Here is a 19,514-nt window from a genome sequence, read left to right on the forward strand (position 1 = left end):
GTCGTTCCAAGAAGGTTCAGGTTCATTTGGAAGGTGGGGGCAGCCCCTCTGTATTCTCACCCCATCCCAGAGGCTCCAGTAGGGTTTGTGTTGTGGCCTTGCTTATTTTTTTGCAATAACCAGGTTACATTTTCCACTTCATGTCAGTATGTAATGTAATTATTTGTAATAAATGCGGTAATGATATGATTTCATAAAATAACATGACGCAAGTGCTGAGTGCGTATTTATCAGTACGTCACCTGGCAACAGGAATCAACAGTTAGATGTAAGATAGTATTTTTCAGAAAGATTCAAATATATTAAAAAAGAAAGAAAAAGACTGACTTAGAGAAATTTCCTTATGGGAATCACACTTTGCCATCAGTCCTAGAAAGAAAGATTGTAAAGCAAAAAAGAAGTACTAAGAGTTTCTAGGTTGGCTGCCTGGGTTGTGTATTTTCCCTCACAGTTTGACTACATGGTCTCTTTTAGAAAAAAACATACAGTGCCATTTCAAACACCTCCAGCACTAGTGTAAAATCATGATCTTTTTTCAAAGCATTTGAGTCTTGTTTCAGAGAAGTATGACAGCAGCTAGTGACTGTGGAAATGATCCAGAGGATGTTGTTTACCGTGCCGGTGAGGAGCGGTGTCCGGCTGTGGCGAACCAGCAAGTGTCAGACAGACGGACAGTCCCCTCCCTGGGAAGGCCCGGTGGAGCTGGCAGGCTGGCCAGGAACCCGAGCAGATGGGTGGTGCAGGCTCTTGGCCAAAAATGCGTTTCCCAAATCGCATGGGGAGGCCTGAGTCATCCCCCGTCCCGCTGCCTCGGAGCGGGGAAAAGGGCTCAGGGCTGAGCTGCCGTTCTAGACGGGGGTTGTTCGTCTCGAGTAGCTTGAGACTACAAAATATTTGCAAAATACACAGTCACCATTTAAGGAATGATGTTGCAAAGTTAATTCTGCAGCATTCAGTTTTCCCCTGGTCATGTCATGGATTTTTTTCTACTCATACACATGAAATATAAGGAGATTTGAGGGGTTTTGGTGAATGAGGATGATTCAGTAGGATTTACCATACAGTAGCACATAACTGTCCATGCAAAATCTTGTACCAGGTCAATGAATTTTTTAATCAAACACTTTTCTAAAACAATAATAAACTGGAATATGGGGTGAAGTGATTCTACTTTTTATGTTGATTCATTGTTCAAAAATCTCTCAAGGATAAAAAACCAACCAAACATAAAATCTTCCTTAAATTATGTTTTAGAAAAGTTAACAGCACACATACATTGCCACTGGGCCTTCTCGTAGATCCGAACATCTGCTTTTATGCTTTTAAGGAAGCTCCAGGCTATAGATGTCTGACGTGCACAAGCAGGGTCTGTGTGAGTCAATAGCAACAAGGCAGAAGCAAAACCATCTGCTATTTATTTTCCTTAAAGATGTGTTCATATTTGGATGGTGCGTGTGCATTTGATTCTGGTTTACTACTGCATTTCGTTGAACTTGAATGCTGAAGAACAGGTCGTGTGGGTGAAAAACTACTCACCAGCAGCAGAAAGCTTAGTTTGCAGGGTCTGTGCTTAGAGACCGTGTGCCAAAACTTCTACCTTGGAGGAAACTTTCTGGCTTCCTGTTGAATTACACCCTCGTGAGGTAATAACTTCCATTTTCGTGTGGGTGATTTTGCTTTCTTTTGGAAGATGTGTGGCATTTACTTCAAATATTAAAAACTAAGAAGAGTGAACTTGCAAAAATGGAATGTAGCTGTGTTGTTGGATGCATCCCCAAGATTGCGGATCTTCTGGAAACTTGTACTTGGCTCCGTGCCGTGATTGGGAATACGCTGCCTTTATGTGCGTGGTTCCTTTTTCAGAACTTCCAGGAGTCTGGTTTGAACTCAAAATTCTCTAAGGCTGATCTGAATTCAGACGTTTATTTAGGTTGATTGTCATCTTCCCTCTGAGAAAGGCAGCAAAACATTGGGAAGAGCTGAGGGCATGACTTGCAAATGGTGCTCGTGCTTCTCGTAGTGCCTCAGCATTCAGGTTCAAATACTGCCGTTCTTTAATACAATGGTACTTCACTTATTTAATCAGAATCATTATGATTCATACCAGTAACATAAAACACAGGCCTCTGTTCAAAACTGCATCTGTCTCTAATTACTGGAGCAATGTATGTAGTAATTTCTGATCTATTTGTGGAAGCATTGAATGGGATATCATGTTCCCAACAGGGCTAAAGCAGAGGGTTTGTTAACGTGAAAACTTTTCTTTTAAGGATTGTTCCTAGGTAATAAAATAAAAACTCGGGGAAATTTACACATAGTTCAGAACATAAAAAGCAGGGGAGAAAATACTCCCTTAGACCAACCCCTGTGTTGTTCCTGAGTGGAATTTCTTTACTGGCTGCGATGCGTCACTGCGGGGGCACAGTGTAAATACAGGTTGGTTATGGGAAGGTAAAACCTTTTTAACGGAAAAATCCCATTTGTAATAGGACAGCCTGCTTTTGGGAACTGAGCCCAACAACTTGCATAATATCGCCTTACATCTATTTTTTGTATACATGCTGTGGTGCTTTTAATGAGAAAATAAACGTTAAGCTCATTCCACCACAGTTGGTATGTATGGATTTTATCCAGAGATTCTTGCAGCTAAAAAAAAAATTAATTTAACAAATAATTTTTAAAAAAATTGGCTTTGGAGTGGTGACTGAGGCTTATAACACTTTTCTTTCAGATGAGGACCCTGCATGTGAGGTTAAAGTCACATTTATACCCTCTACTCTGTAGCCCAGTGAATGGCAAAGCAGAGCAGCTCCCCAGGAGGGTTTAAGTCTCTCGCATTCCTTCTTAACCCAGTAGCAATTACGTGGGAAGTTTAGGCCAGGCTTGGGAGAGCTGGGCAATCCAGCTCAATTCCCTCTGATGAAGAACTGAGTGGTGAATGCTCTTTACCCCCTATTTAGAAGCGGCTCTGCACCTTTTTGCTCAGAAGAGGAAAGAAAATGCTCCGCAGCTGTTTGTCCCTTGCAGCGGTTACTGGAGGAACGGGCTTGGTTCCAGCTGTGGGCAGAGGTTTTGTGCTGGGAATGCCAAATAAATGGGAAGGAAGCACCTGAAACACCACTGCAGCACTAGTGGAAAGGCAGATGTCCAGTGCATAGGGGTTTGATTTTCTTTTTTTATTTTAATAATACCAATTTGGCTTTGGATCTAAGCAAAAGTCAACATTTTGAAAGTGTAACTACAGCTGGAAGGTTTCCAGCCTTTGCTGCTGGTCAGTGAAATGATGCCCTAAGTATGATGTCACACCCTGTAGGTAATTCTCAATTTACAAACAAAACTCAAAGTTACTTTGCTTTTCAGGTTTTTTACTTAACAGGTGCATTAGCAGCACGTTTTGGGAACTAAAGCCTATGTTGAAATCCTAGTTTTTGCACTCTAGGAAAGTTTATCCAGAAATAAGATAACTGTACCATAAAATGGAAGTGCACTTTTAACATGTATGTACAAATGATTAATAAGTACTACTATGCAAGGAAGAACTAGGATAAGATACAAGGGCGCTACTAAAAATGTGCTTTGAAAATTATGCTGGGAGCTGTTGGCAGGTATTTTGTGGGGAACAACAAACCAAGCCCTCGCCCCCCCAAAAAAACCCAAGCAAAATGAGAAAACCAAACACCATTGTCTTCATGTTTAGTAGCTGTAAACTAATGAGTTGGATATACTCATGGAGAAGTACAGTCACCTAATAGAAACATGTAATTAAGAAAGTATAGGTAATGTAACAATGTGGCGAGAGCTGCTGGTTCAGATATTAAGTGGCAAGGTAATAATGCAGTGAACTTTTCCACTTTTTTTTTATTGTTATCTGGGGTTGAACTGAAGACCGGTGAGTGTCGTTGCCAGGTTGTGCTTCATTATCTAGCAGTAATTTCATTGTATTTGGCAGTAGCTTTTCACCTGTGCATGTGTATAAATGCACGAAAGGGAAGGAACATCCTTGCGTCCTGTTGATAGGGATAGTTCTTGCAATTATAGCATGGAAGGATTTTGAGGTGTCGGCTTCCTGCAGAAAGCTGAATAATATGTCAGGGATTATTTATAGATAAAACATTGTGTGGGGGAGGAGCTGGTTCTAGGTCGGGACTTGGTTGCTTGCATTGTACTACAGAGATGTGTGTTTTTTGTTCAAGGGCCTCCTGGAAGAACCGAAAGTGGTTAAACCCACAGTGCTCATGCTGTGGTCTGTGTGTGCCAAGAAATGGGGTGTTAGCAGGGTGGTTGGCTGCTGCTGATAAAAAAGGAGTAAAATAAGGCAAGACACCCTTGTGCAACTGTGCTGATGTGCGTTGTCAGCACCACCTACCTGTCTTAATGTAAAATAATACTATTCTTAACTCGCCTGTCTGGGTGGGCAAGGGGATGCAACAGGAAAATCTGTGTGTGAGTGTGGTTCCCCAGAACGGCTGAGAAAATAATTCCATATCTGCAATACTCGTATTTCAGTAATCCAGGAAAGGCTTCTGAATCTTTCTGTGTATTCAGAATATACCCATGTGGGAATTTGGATCGCTCTTTCCACACCACACCAATGCAGAACTAGCACGTACCTCACACACCGCAGACCTGCCTGCAGTCTCTCTCTTTAGCCCCTGTTTTCATCTTTAGTTTCACTAATGTGAGGTTTCAGCTTTAGTTATAACTGGTGCCCAAGAAACGAGGAGAGAAATTATCTGAGGTCCTGCTTACACAGTTGTAATCTGGAATTTTCAATAGATACTATAGATTAAAGCAGGGGTGTCAAACTCATTTTCAGTGGGGGCCACATCAGCCTCGCAGTTGCCTTCAAAGAGCTGAGTGTAATTTTAGGACTGTAGAAATGTAATGACTCCTACATTAGTTCAGTCCTAAAATTACATTTGGCGTTTTGAAGGCAACCGCAAGGCTGATGTGGCCCCCAATGAAAATGAGTTCGACACCCCTGGATTAAAGGGTTATGAGATTTACCTTTTTTTTTTTGCATTTTGTTACTGTTAAGAATAAATTAAGAATAGACCAACATTTGGTGCTACTTTTGTTAAAAGACTTAATTCTAAGCTACCGTTTCAAATCAGACTTTTTTTTCCAGTGCATGTGGATCACCCATTCACTCAAAACAGCACAATAAAAGCACTTCATTATTTCACATGTTGCTTTGTCTGGGTCTTTTGGTGCTGTCAGAGCCGTTCTCCACTGGATCTCAATGAGGACCCATTGAGGTAGTGAAGCTCCAAATGCTGGTTTTTAGGAAGTGAGAATATCTTTGGGTGAACTCCAGTCTTCTAAGTGGAAATCCCAAGTGATCTTTTGTCTTCCTTCACAGGCTCCCAAGGGTAAAAGTGAAATCTGAGGCCTTTGGCAAGAGAGCAGAAGCCCAGCAAAGCATCTGGGTAGGGCTCGTGATAGAGATGACTGGCCTTTAATTTTCTGTGCTAGCCTGAAATTAGAAAGGGCCCTGTGGCTTGTTATTCCAAGGGGTTTTCTTAACTATCAGGTAGGAAATGGGAGAGCCTATGTTTGTACAATTTATAGTGTGCCACAAATATACCATGCTAGTGACTGAATGACTTGCAGACGTGGTTTTGATGCCGTTGGCAAGCGGGATGCCAGCGTGTACTTCAGTCCCGTTAATCGATGGGTGTTTACTTAAAAAACTCTAAGTGATGGGAGCTGTGGTCTGTTGCCCTGCTCATTTTCTTGATTGATAGGAACTGTTTCTCTCTGAGGTCAGTATATGACTTCGAGAGTTATTGCCTTGTCTTTAAAGTAATTCAGACAGAAGATGTTGAGTTTTGCAAACTCATACTTCAGGAAAAACAAAAATTGATGGGATTTGTAAAAAGTCTTTCTATACTGGTATATTTTTATGTTGTTTAATATGAGGCAATTAAATACTTGGTGAATATACTAGTGAAATTCCAAATGACGCATTTCATTGGGAGCATAACCAAAATAGTATTGAACTAGGTAGAGTGTGAGGACCAGAAGGAACAAAAAACTGCAGATGAAATTGGCCATCTGAAATTCAATGTCTGGGTAGCATGAAACTGAGGAGTACTGCCAGAGGACAGTACATTCATGATGTGGTTTTTTGAATATATATTGCTTTTTACTTTCTTAATGAAAGTACAAGTTATATGCGTTCCTAGTTTATGCTAAACGCCTTCCCAGCATTTTTTCTCTATTTCCTTGTTTAGTTCCTTGTTCATATACCGCTTTTCTCTTCTCTATAGAAGATCTGCCATACAAGGATGGGCATGTAGTGAATAATACATTGGGCCCTCCCCTACTTTTGAAAACTTGTGTGTTGCAAATGCTGAAAGAAGTTAGAGATTGTGTTGCTTCAGGGTTACATCAGTGATTTCAGTGGGAGAAATTCATTAATGAGCGATGCTATAAGATTTTAAGTGTATCTCTGGGAACAGCAGGAAAGCAGCCCTGTACTTAATGCTTTTTGAGGTGCTTATCATTCCCTCGGGCTGTGATGAAAAGCAATACTGTGGTTCCCTTTTCTTCAGCTTTTTTGAAGGAAATCTCAGAGCACCCGACGCTTTTATATTCATATATGTGCAAGGCCACTGCCCGAGCTATTTTCTGCCTCTGCAGTCAGATGGTGCTGATGAAATCTGGCCCACACTTCCGAATAGTTTAAGTACAAACAAGCACAGCCATTTGCTTCAGGAGCTGTCAGGTCATCTGCAATCTTGTATTTTACCACCCTGCTTTCTTTTTTTTAATTGCATTTGAACCTATTAATCAGTTTACTTGTGTCATTCTGCAAAATGATGATGCCTGAAAGCTGCAAGTGCTAAACTCAGTGCTCACAGCATGCTCTAGCTTTGGTCTGTGCTGGTACATACAATACAGTTACGGTTATTGCCTTGACCACACTGAAATGCTATTCAAGTTCTGTGTTACAACACTATGCTTGTGGTTTTTTTGCTAAAAACAGATTTGCACCGCTCTTTTTTTTTATTTTCTTTAGCCAAGTGCCTTTAATTAAAAGAGGAGGTTTTCTAGTTCTTTAAAAGGAAGGCGGCTGAGGGTAAACCTCAAGTTCTGATATCAAATACTCATTTACCGTACCAGAGATGAGAACTGAGGACTTCATGTGTTTTCCATAAGCTAAGTGAGATTTTCTTATTGTTAGCAGCAGATTTCTTTTCTGTATATTTTTGCCTATATAAAATACTGTTGTTTGTTTCCTTTTACTTTCTATGTGTTGACAAATATCTCTTCTCTCGAACCACTTGTTTAATAATAAAACACATGCTGAAAATTACTGTCTGTGAAGCAAACTGTACTTGAAAGCAATCTTTTTTAAGGGAATCATAAAGTTCTTTTAAAACGTTCTGAATAAATTTTCTTGGATTTATGGAGAATTTTATGTTTGCATGTTAAAGAATAGCTTTAAATTTTTAGGAGCAGCTCTGAGTGTGCATAAAGCACCAATTCAAGTGTAATTTTGAGATGGACTCTTTGGTTCAGTGGTGCAGGTGGGTCCTCAGTGCCCCTGGGCAACTCGCTCATCCAGCTCTGGGAGGAGATGGTCAATATACACATAAATGTAGTTAATAAGTCATTTAAAGCTGTATTTTTCTTAGATATGGAAGCACTTTAGTCATGACGAAGCTCACTTGGAATGAGTGACCTTGTTCTGGAGAGATCTGTGTTCATTACACATTTTTGTCAGTGACTCAGTGCTGAATCCTTGGCAAGGATGGAAGTTGGTCAGAGTAGATCCCGCTGCAGCGGGAATCCCACCGCGATCTTTTGGGAGCAAAGGACATGGTGTTGTAAAGAACACATTGATTTAGTGATAAAAAACCATGTCTTAAATTGAATTATCTTGTCTGTCAGGCGGGCCAGGTTAGTGAATAATGACAGGGCTCTATTAAGATGGTAACTTCAAGACATCTAGGAATAAAATCTTCTTTCATTGTTTGGTAAGGATGAATATTAGGAATTTTCTCCATAGTACAAAGTAGCTACCTTGTAACAACTGCCATGTATATTTCAACGTTTTTATTATTGTTGGGTGGTTTCTTGTTTTATGTTATTGATGGTTGTTTTTGTTTGGTTATGGGGTGTTTGTTTATTTGTTGTACCTCGACCATTAAAAACTTGCTCTAGGGATATATATGTGTGTAAACCGATATGTGGAAGGCATCAGACATATGCAGGAGAGTTTGACAGGTCTGAAAACTGTTTGTTTTTACCTACTTGCTTTTGTTGACTGAATGGGATGCTGTTGCTGTGTCTAAGGACATAGTGGAAATAAATGGAAGCAATTATTTTGGAACCAATGCTGAAAGTAGTAGCAGTAGCAGTAGGAAAACTGTCTTACTGCTGCTGCCCATTAAACGGCTTGTCAGCACCTGCCTGAGAATCCTGGCTCTGGCTTTGCCTTTGCAATACAATAGCTCTGTCGGAGGTCTTAGGTGTGCACATGCAGATGATTTTTTAGTTTAGGTAGCAAAATGAAAATTTTGATCCATAAACTGTCTATTTGGCTGCCACTTGGCTTTAGAAGCACCTGATTTGTTGATGTTTTTACTGGTAGACATCTACCAAGAGCTCTACTTGGTGCAGATGAATTGGGGTAATAGAATTTGAAAGGAAGGAGAATTTAGATGCTTTCTCTTGGTGTTTTCTGAGGCAGAGTTGCTGTGACCCTGCCAGGCTGCAGCATCCCCAGAGCAGCCACTCCATGTCCAGCGGTACCTGAAGCGCTGCAGCACCGACCCAGCTCTTTTCTTCCCATCTGCCAGCAGCCTAAGGATGCTGAAGTGATATACATCATCATGTTTCAGGGAGATCACTGGTTAGGTACAGTTAAAGATGCTGGAGCATCCCTGGCTTGGCCTCTGCTAGTAATTCAAAAAGCCAAGAAATTTTTCATTGGCCTTTGAGAACAAGTAGCACAGTCCAGCCATGTCCATAGCACCAAACTGCCTCCTTCCCCAAGCTGGGCTGACTTCTTCACGCTGTTTTCAAGAGCAGAACCTGGCTGTGATGTCCTCCAAAGTGTGTTTCTGCACTGGTTGGATGGAGTGCACTAATAATTAAGTCAAGTGAGCAGATCTGTGGTTGGGCTCATGTCCTGGACCTTCTGTTTCCCTAGCTGAGGTATGGGTGTTGTGACCAGGACATGCTCTGTGACAGGCTGTACTTCTCCCAGAGAATGTGCAGATCATTTTTGGTGCAGAGGGATACATCACCAGTCCTGTGGCATCTTTAAATGGTGATGCTTTCCTCACCCCAGCTATCACAAAAATATCGAATCATAGGTTCATTTTGGTTGGAAGAAACCCTTAAGATCATCAAGTCCAACCATAACCTCACTCTGGCACTAAACCGTATCCCTAAGAACCTTATCTCCACATCTTTTAAACCCCTCCAGGGGCGACTCCATCACTGCCCTGGGCAGCCTGTTCCAATGCTTTACAACCCTTTCCATGAAGAAATTTTTCCTAATGTCCAATCTGAACCTTCCCTGCAACAACTTGGAGGGCTATTGAATGCTTTGATTTACCATGGCATTGTGACTTTTTTATGACAACTTGAATACTTTTGCTTTTGTTTCATAATGAACTTAAACAGCACTTGTCAAAATAAACAGAATTTATTTCAAGCTGCTTGTTTTCTTGCAGGTGACTTTAAATTTACAAAGCCAGTATTGCCATTGTTGTCAAAGAGAATTTCCTGCTTTCTGTCAAATAAAGGGTGGGTAGGTCGTGCATCTGGTCTCCCATCCATTTATCTGAGTTTTAAAGACATCCAGTCATACTTGAATAGCTTGTGTGCCAGTTCTGTAAATGGCAGATACAGTAATGTCTTTGAAAACCCATGAGCATGTTGGCGTCCACACCACTGAGCAGTTTTGTCTTTCATCATGGAATGAATAAAAAGGCTTTGAAGGACAACTTCTTGATTCCCGAAATATTAATCGTATTAAACCACTTCTTTTAACCAGGAGGTCAAGACATGGAATTAAATTCCTTTTTTTTTTCCCCAAAAATGTCTGTTTTCAATGTAGGAAAATAAAGTGATTCAGACACTGTGAACAAAGTTAAGCTATTGTAGAAGGACTAATCATTTCAGTACACAAGAAGCTATTTTTCATGCTTGTTGGGGAAATCGTAAGATGGCACTAATTAAAATACCTTCTTTTTGTGGGGTAAACCACATATATTTTAAGGAGCGAAATTAGTCTGGATTACATTCACCAGTCTTGAGTTCTGAACTGTTTTGAAGTCCTGCTGATCTGATCTTTTGGGTCTGTCATTGAAACAGAAACGGCCTGTAATTCTTTGGGTTGGCACACCAAAGGTTTATAAGTAGGTTGCCCTGTGGTGGGGTGGAGTCTGGGACAGCATACGTTAATACTGCAAAATTATAGACCATTTGAAGCTCACTTATTTCTAATAATGTGCAAAATCCCAAGGCACGTGTGGAAGGAGTTACAAATAATAGTGTGCAGAACTGTAAGGGTGTTGGAGATGACGGTTGCATTGGGAAGGAGACATTTCTTTCAGCTGGGGTATGTGCATGCCCGTGAAAGGCCAATGATTGGAATAAATCTTGAAATTATATATGTCTGAAGCGATTTTAATGGGTTCTGATAGTCGTAGTGTGGTTCTGGGGTTAATTTTATACAAAAAATTTGGAAGGAGTAACCATAATTTGTAAAAATGAATTTTATACTGAAGGGCTATTTATTCTTAGCAGATGTCCTCATTCATTCTTCTTGGTGTGCAGCAGTTTTTAGATCTTTTTACATACAGTAGAGCGTGTAGTGTTGAAAAACAAGGCCATTCCCTTAAATATAATGCATTTATCGGGATACTATTGTTTTACTCTCTCTTTAGATATGAAGTTATAATTTCTTGAAGAATTTTAAAGGTCTTTTCTTGGCTAGCAGAAACTATTACATTCCTCCCTGCTGCTGATATGCAAAAGTGGCATCTTTGTGTTGCTGAATAATGTGCCTGGAGAAAAAAGGCTAGGTCACAGTCTCTTGTTTCCACGGCTTGTTTGTTGTTTGGTTATAGTGGCCATACTGTAAAGGATAGAGGAGAATTATTAAACGAGTTCATGTTCAGAGTGAATTTTCCTTCTGGTTCTTACTGAAGTGTTTTTTCCTTTTAAAGATGACATTGTGGTTCTCACCAAGTTCAAGCCATCGTGGTCAGAAGGTACCGTACTAACCAGCACTGCGCCTTCCTCCCTGTTGTATGTCTGCTCTGTCCTCTTGTATTTTTTTCCTGTGAGAGCCTCTTGGAAATCTGATTTAAGTTTCTATGAGTCATCGGTATCACATATGAGCCAAGCTTTTTGCAATGTGGTTTACAAGTAAATTTCTAGCTATCTGTAGGCAGCCCTTATGGTTAGGAATTAATTGGACGTCTCTGTTCCCTGTTTTTTGTTGCAGTTGTGATGTGCGGCTCCTTTATACCTTCCTATATGACTTCAACATGCATTTCTTATCCTGCTTAGGAACGCTGTTATGTGTTTTGCAGGGAGTGAACATAAAGTGTGTTGTACTTCTCAGTTAATGTATGTTTTACATTCTCTCTTTGCCACCTTGGGTGCTGCACTGGGGTTATTCAGTTTTATTCCCCAGGATCAGAGATGCTGAGAGAATTTCATTTCACAAGTTGCACAAGTAATCAGCTGTGGTGCTGGGAGAGCAGTTAAAATGTACAACTCAGAATCGTGCTTGTTCCCGAGCTTAAACGTTCACAGCTACAGAAAGGATAATCCAAAGCTGCTGTTGGAGGCCGTGGAATCACTATTTATGATACTTTTGATACTTATTTACTTCCAGGCTAACTTTCTAGAGGTGACAACACTGTTCTCCCAACTTGCATCGCCATATGCAACATCTTTCTCTAGGTGCATGAATAAAACTTCAATTTTCAAATTATATCAACTAATACAGATTTTGCAGGCATGCTTTGCTTTAGCAAACTGTGAATGTCTCGGCATTCGGACACTTTGTTATATGTTATATACCATTGTACGCTATTGCCCAGTTTCTCATCACATCGTATGTACAGTTACAGATTACAGAGACCATTTTCTGTAAGTGAACTTAGACATAGCTTGAGAGCACTTTGTTCCCTCTGTTTTATTTTTTCTTTTGCCTAAGTATCTTATTATAGATTTTTAGATGAAACAGTTTATATCCTGCCTGGCTGCAATTTTGGCATCAAATATTTGAAGGTTCCAAAAGAAGAAAAGGAGAGTAGTTTGTTTTTTATTGGTAGGACTAATCTAGCCATAGATGTCTGACAGCGGTCCAGTCTAAGCTGTGCTAGGCAGTCTAAGTCCAGTCTAAGCTGTACCCACCAATACTTCCTGCTGTTAGATGAAGAAAAGAGAAGATATTCAATGTGATTTTTCCCTATAATGTTAATGTTTCCCTATATGTTAACATTTAGATAAGTGTCCTTGGTGGGCTGGCTATATTTGCAGGAAAGTCATGTCAGATTTCAATACTGTTGTTAAGTTCAAGGTGAGGATTTTGTTTATTTTAAATAACAAGAAGCTTGGGGATTAAAGTTGGTATTGCTGTGCTTGATCCTGTCAGCGTATCTCCATTATGTGGGCATCTATAACCTTGAGGTATGCACCATTAATTCCTTAGCAACAAAAAAATAATTCAATTTCTAGCAAAACCCCAGAGATAACTGAACTTTCTAACTGAGGCAGCAAAGCTGCAAGTGTTAGACTCTCGTAGACAGTCACCTATTTAAGACAACGAATTTTATCTCATCAAATACATGATGCTGATGGATTTTTGTTTGTTACATCTTAAACTGTGTTCCTGTGGCTGCAAGGTCACAACCAGGTAGGACAGACTGATTATCTTGTGTCTCCCAGTTTTTTTTCCCTTCAAAGAACTATTCGTGCAGATTTTATGTGGCTGAGTAGTATTTTCCAGCTTTTGCTTGTTTGTAGTTCCATGCCCTCGAGGTTCACTTCATTTTCAGCTACAATCATGTTTTAAAATAAGGAATGTATTTATGTGAATCTTTTTTTCCATGTTCCTTAGGGGAAGAATGCAACGGACCCTTATGTGAAACTGTTTCATCTGCAGAATCAGAAATCCCCAGCAGCTCCGAGGTAAGGTCCAATACAGATGGTGTTAATACATTACTGGTAGGAAGAAAGAGGAACAGTTGCTGTGAAAGAGAGATATTAGTTTTAAAACCAATATTTCTTTTAGATTGTCTTATACCTCCGTTTTTATTCATGTAAACATTTTCCTCCTCTAGCGTTCTGAAGGAGCAAAACCATGAAAGCGCCACTGACCCTCATTGAGTCTTACAACAGACTTAAAAATGTTAGCGCTGCAACCCAGTGGTGATAGGAAACAGTGTTTCCAGTATCACTCTTGAAATGAGAAACAATCATTTGATGTTTTGGCAATTGGAAAAACATAATGCTTCTGCACAAACCCAGCACTTTGTTTCATGCTGCAAACTATATCGCTGGCTCGATAGGGAAATCAAGACAATCGCTTTCCTCTGCTCTAGGAACTTTGTGACAGTGCAACAAGACTCATGAAAAAGCAAATGAAGGTTTGAGTTTTAGGAATGAGGTCTCATTTATCTGATTTTTGCTTTCTAGGCGTTAGGCAGGCATAAAGTTACAGAGTTAATCTTCTTGCCCCGTTTCACACTCTTATCAGCCACGACAGGCTTAGTGCTTGATGATCAATGTCCTAGATATTCAGGTTAAGTCTATCCTTAAAGCTTTTCCATGAATTCATTCCAGAAGTAAGGTAGCCCCGCTTTCTTTTTCCATACAATGCTAATCCTTTATTTTCATGTGTTGTCACAACTTCAATATTCTTCTCTATAAACTGGAAGAATTCATTTTCCTGCAGTTCTCCACTGGGCTGCCTTCTGTCATCCTCAATGTGTTCCCATAGGAACTGAGCCGGGTCATCTGTCCTGCCATAAAAAACAAGCCATGATTTCTCCCCTTCCCACCAGGACCCTTTTTAGCTCAGGTCAATGTGCTTTGTTCTTGTTTTGACAGACAGCACATTTCTCTACTTTATAATTTTACTCTAGTGACAGATGGGAAACATTCTTGTTACTTAAACAATGTACTTTGTTCCTGCAATTGGAAAACACGAAAGCTTAGAAGTCTTAAAACAATAAGGTCAGGTAATTTTAAAATGGTAATGGAATTCATTCATAAAAAGACCATTGGGAAAGAGTTAAATGGATTACATTCAAGTCACAACTTCATTATGCTTGGGCTGTCTTTTCTTTTGGAAGAGAAGAAACATAACATACAATAACAATATGCTTCTGCTCAGCAGTAGGGAGGAAAAGCTACGTCCTTATTGTTGATTTAGCAACAGCAGGGGAAAAAGAAATCTAGATTCAAATGTAGAGAGCAGAAAACATTACCTATCCATAATTCAGTGGTGCTTTTTTTTCCTTTGGTAATCTGTATAGGAGCATGTGATATGTACACAAGGAATAATGCGAGTAAAACAAAAGAGAAGGTGAAAAACAGGCTGTAGCCAAACCTGCCAACACATACACAAAAGTCAGATGAAGTCCAGGACTCCAAAAGCAATTGAGTCTCCTGTCAGTGGTGCCTTGGTCCTTCCTCATGATTTTGCATTTGTGCTCTAATCCACTGCAGCTTCCCTGAATTACCCTCTTTTTTTGCCTTTTTATATGCTTTTTGTTGAGTTTCTTTATTTTTCTTCTTTTAATCTCCCACAAGAAACAGGATTGCTTAGAGTTCAACAGTTTTCCTATCTCCTTTTTGAATCAATAATTCACAGACAGCGACTTCTGTTAGGGACCAGCAACTGTCCTAATTGAATCTCCATGTAGAATCTACCTGGATCAGGCTTTATGGTGTTTGTGTTCCAAAAAATACATAAATGCCTCTGAAAGTCCTTTCAAGAGAATTGGAAAATCAATGGAAGAAAAACTGAGAATCTGTTTTTTCTCTGTGCTTTATATGCATGCAAAGAGAGAACCAGAAAAATACATAGAATGGCATAATTCTGTTTTGATAGCACAGTGCATCTCTGTTCTGTGATTATAATTAGTTGTTCAAATTAAAATGTAAACGAGGATGAGGCCCACTGACAAAATAGGGTTCTTATTCTTAAAAGGGAAGAAGGTCAGTTAAATAATTTAAGATTGGAAGAGGGGTTAAAAAGTTGAATTTGTATTAAATTTCCTGATAGTAAAATTCTAGGCTATTCAAGTGGGATAATTGTAAAGTTAGTACAGATTTTGTAGAAGACTTACTAACTAGTTTGTATTTTATCGACATCTGTAAGAGGCGTATGCTGAAGACTATTTGTCTACTATTCTAATTAAGAAGTACAAAGTAATTTGAAATGTTTGCTTTGTGTGTATGTGGGCGCTGAGTTTCTCAGCCCATACCAGGCTGTACTACTCTGAGTAAAGCTGCAGGATAGCGCCCTACTCTGACTCTGAGAAGCTGGGAGTTCATTTAGCACAGTTAAAGATGAAATTTTCACCTTTGCTGTTATTTCTCACCAATGGAATGGTTACTAAACATTTCTGTTAAACCGGATTTTCCGTATTGTAACTTGATTGTGAGATAATCTGAGAACAAGCCATTTTATTTAAGCCAGGTTAGCAGGAGTAAATTGGCAGAGCTCCATCCAATGCGGTAATGCAAAGCATTTTACCGAAATTAGGGATGTGAGGCAGGTTATTTATTTTGAGAGCAGCAGTTGCTGCAGGTGTTCCACATGAACTGATTTCTTTATTTCTGAAAAAAACACCATGATAGCGTACATTACTTTCATGCTTGTTCATTCGCAATTCAGACCAGTGGCTTTTCAAGTAGAGAGAAACATAAAATACCATTATTAATACAAGAGTGGATGCCAAAGTATGAAGGACCAGCCCAGCAGTGCTGCCAACCTTCATTCTTGGTTTTCACCTCAACCAAGTTGGACTATTTGAGCATTTCTGAAAGCACGGGTTGGTTCTTGTTTTGGGGTTCACGTGTTATGAAGACTGAAGCCCCATTGTGCTGTACATAGAATTTAGCATATGATGAGAAAATGTCTCTCCAGAAGAGTTCTTGCACTTTAAATGTGCAAGGTAAAGTTATATTGACTGTCATTGTTTTTAATACATAACCAGCAGGACTTGAGCCAAATAATTATACAGAGAGCAGGGGGAGTTCCCTGGTTTAGCAGGAAAGTGTTTCACAAAACAAATGGGAATGTACAAAGGGGTTTTGGCAGCTGGACGCTGTTTTCATCCCACAGTTGAACATTTCACTAAATATATTACAACTGTATCTCGGAGTGAAGCAGTGTAGCAGCACATGAGGTGCAGCGGGTGGCTAAAATCCATAGTTACACTGAATTATGGAGGAGGTGGGAGCAGCACAGGATGGAGAGGTGGAAGAAAAGATGGGGACATCATGAGCAAGGCTGCACTGTTATCAATGTCAAATTTGTACAGTACTTTACATGGCAGGTATTTTAAGTGTATAATTGGAGAAAAAGTTTCCATTGAAGTGTCTCAGCCCTTATTTCTCTACAAATAGCATAGGTTTTTCCAGTAGCATCAGTGATGAGAGGATTAGACTGTAAAGCCAGTTCAGGCTATCTTAGGGTAAGGGCACAGTGCAGCTATTTATATTTGCATTGTTTCTCGTGGGGATTCCTTGCCAAAACCAGATCAATCTCTCTGGGTTTGTTTGACTGAATTCTGAAAAGGACGTTTTTATCTTGTTTAGATAAGCAAATACTCAGATGGCATCACAAAGAAAGAATGTAGAGATATGTGTGTGTGTATTACTTGCAATGGAAATAGGAACAAAAATAGCGTGTTTCACAAAATTATAGGAGCGGGCCTGTGTGGTTTCTCTCAAGCAAAATTGTAATAAAAGTGAAAAATATTCACTTCTAATTTCAAAAATCACAGACGGTACTTTATGAAAACTGGATTTTGGGAAATGCGCGTTTTTGAAATAATACAACCCCAAACCAATAAATGGTGATACGATAATGAAATGAAGTGAATATTCTGTTGAAAGCTAATTTAATTCCATAGGGAATTGTCATATTTTCCTAATCCGCTTGCACTGTTTGGTTGCACTGTTTAAACCTGTCTATAATTTGTTTTCAGAAGCAGGAGAACAGTGTGAGCAATGATTGACTAACAGAATTAGGTGTTGCCAAATTGCTTAGGGACTGTAAACCATCATTCATCCCAACAGCGAAGCCTCCAAGCCCTTTATTCCTGCCATTCCTGCCTGCAAAATATTCAGAGGACGTTGCAGCACCCTCTGGGCCCCCATACAGGAAAATAATGAGCACCCAGACCTTGTATTAATCCAATTAATACAACTAAAATCAGGGTAGGGCCTCAGCAGGCGTGGATCAGAACTGGAAGCTGGGAAACCCTCGCCAGTCTCATTAGGTGGAACAACTACAATTACCGATACCAATTTGCCTTGTCTACACTATGAGATTAATGATTTGTCTCCTTGCATTTGTTTGCCTTCGGTTCACAGGATGTAATTTCAGTTTGTATTGAAAAAAATAGCTAAGAAGGGGTGTCACGTTTGTTCTGAATGCAAGTGCAGCCATCTGTGCTATGTACATTGTCTCTCTTTGATGTGAAAATAACAAGTACTGTTAAAATTTGTTCTTTATCAGCTTGCAAATGGAAATCTGTACCAAGTTGTCTAGACTTTGTTTTATAATGGAAATGCTGAGGATTACTGTATTGCTTTTATTCTTACTAATATCTAAAAATCAATAGAGGCCATGTAAAAGTCAGTGGCGTAGGCTGGAGACCCAGCTCACCTGAGAGAGTAGAGCTTTGTTTAAACTTGATCTAGACTGAAAACCCATCTATTGCTCAGAACAGCTCTTCAGCAACTTAAAGCAGAAGCTGCACTGTTTCTTCTGAAATAGCCTTTTATTTGAAAGCGTCCTTTGCATCGTCGCTAACAACGTTATGTTTTTCCCGTGGTGCCACTGGCAGGGCCTAAACAGCACTGAGACTACTTTACTCATCCCTGAACATCAAGTGGTAAGCAGTAAGCGATATTCATGCTTCCCTGCATGAATCTGTGTGGCGTCTTCTCTTACCGTTTGCCAAAAAGTCCCTCACCAGAAAATTTTCCAGTTTCAAGGAAGCCATCCTTATGGAAATCGTTGTTTTTCTAGCATATAAAAACAAATGTGGTTTTTGAGATTATTCCCAGCGATGGCTTAAATTCCAGCGAATCAAAAGGATAATAAATAAAATTGAAAAGTTAAGTAGTGGTGGAGTAAACTGGAAAGTTTGCTTTTTTTAGCATTGTTTTGGTTTGATGGGTTATAGGGTGTATTCTGACTGTGGTGTTATTAACAAACGTGGGATTCCTTTTTATCTGGAGGGCTCTCTGAGTCAGCATGATACTTTAAAATGTTTCAAAGAGCAAGAAATCCTGACGCCATTTGAAATGCGTTGCCTTTTGGTTTGTTCTTATTGTAGCAAGTAATAAGGAAAGGCTCAAAATATCCTCTTATTGAAATTCATAGCCAAGATAATTGTATTAATTGGTAAATATACCAGAAAACTTAAAATAACCATTATGCTTTTATGGAGAGAAACATTACAAAACTCATTTAAGATAACTGAAGAAGTACATGCTGAGGTGTATTCAAACTGCCTGCTTGCTTACATTGGGCTCTGGTGTCTTACATTAACATGTACGCTCCCTTAGCATATTTCTTATGTTTCTTTGTTCTGTTCATTGTCTTTTATCCAGAGAGGCTTTTTCTGTGCATTTAGATGTTAGTGCAAACATCTTGGTGTCCTAAATGGTTTTGAAATGCATGTTTTCAAGCTTTCCGATTTTCCCGTGGTTCAAAATTGCAACATGAGCGTGGTAAAGGTGCAAATAGCAGCTTGCAAGTTTTAGCTGCAAGAAATACATGAGCTTTTGTGGGTTTTTTTGTTGAATGGGAAAGGTTATAGTTTTGTATGCAACTTTGGAGCCTGCATGAAGCATAACTGGAAATGGCGTTAAGATCTTGTGTTGTTAATTCACCTCTTTGAAGTGGGGAAGCACTTTGGTTGCCTGGATTCCTCCAAGGAAGAATATTGAAGAGAACTTCATGCAAAGGGCCTCTCTGCTCTAATGGGAACTGAGTTTACTGTGCAGAAACCAGGAATTTGCCTTTTTGATTTTCAGTAGAGTGCCTGTATATTTTCATATGTTGTGGAAATGCATTTCCAGGAGCATTTTGCTTTTGGAAATACATTTTATCAAGCAGTTGTATTTAGCACAGCAGCACTTTAATCACCATGTTTCTCATAGAGCTGTAAGCATGTTTAATTCTGTGAAAAGGGAAATGTGTAAATGTTCTCTGTGAACTGGGGGTCAAGGGTGATAATTTTGTTTTTAAGCCATTGAATGTTTCCTACCCCTCCAATTGTGGA

General features: G+C 39.6%; 1 protein-coding gene across 3 annotated transcripts in view; it reads left to right on the forward strand.

Moving 5' to 3' along the window:
* Window positions 1-19,514, forward strand: part of ANO5 (anoctamin 5) — a 55,635-nt gene that overhangs the window by 691 nt on the left and 35,430 nt on the right. For 2 of the 3 annotated variants that reach the window (XM_071808820.1, XM_065838451.2), the window contains exons 2-3: window positions 13,100-13,170; window positions 18,069-18,116. In XM_071808820.1, coding sequence (XP_071664921.1) covers window positions 13,100-13,170; window positions 18,069-18,116 — 119 coding nt within the window. The remainder of the gene's footprint in view (window positions 1-13,099; window positions 13,171-18,068; window positions 18,117-19,514) is intronic. The other variant, XM_065838452.2, reaches the window with a different exon arrangement.

Source organism: Patagioenas fasciata, chromosome 5 (assembly GCF_037038585.1).
Source record: "Patagioenas fasciata isolate bPatFas1 chromosome 5, bPatFas1.hap1, whole genome shotgun sequence".
Lineage (NCBI taxonomy): Eukaryota > Metazoa > Chordata > Aves > Columbiformes > Columbidae > Patagioenas > Patagioenas fasciata.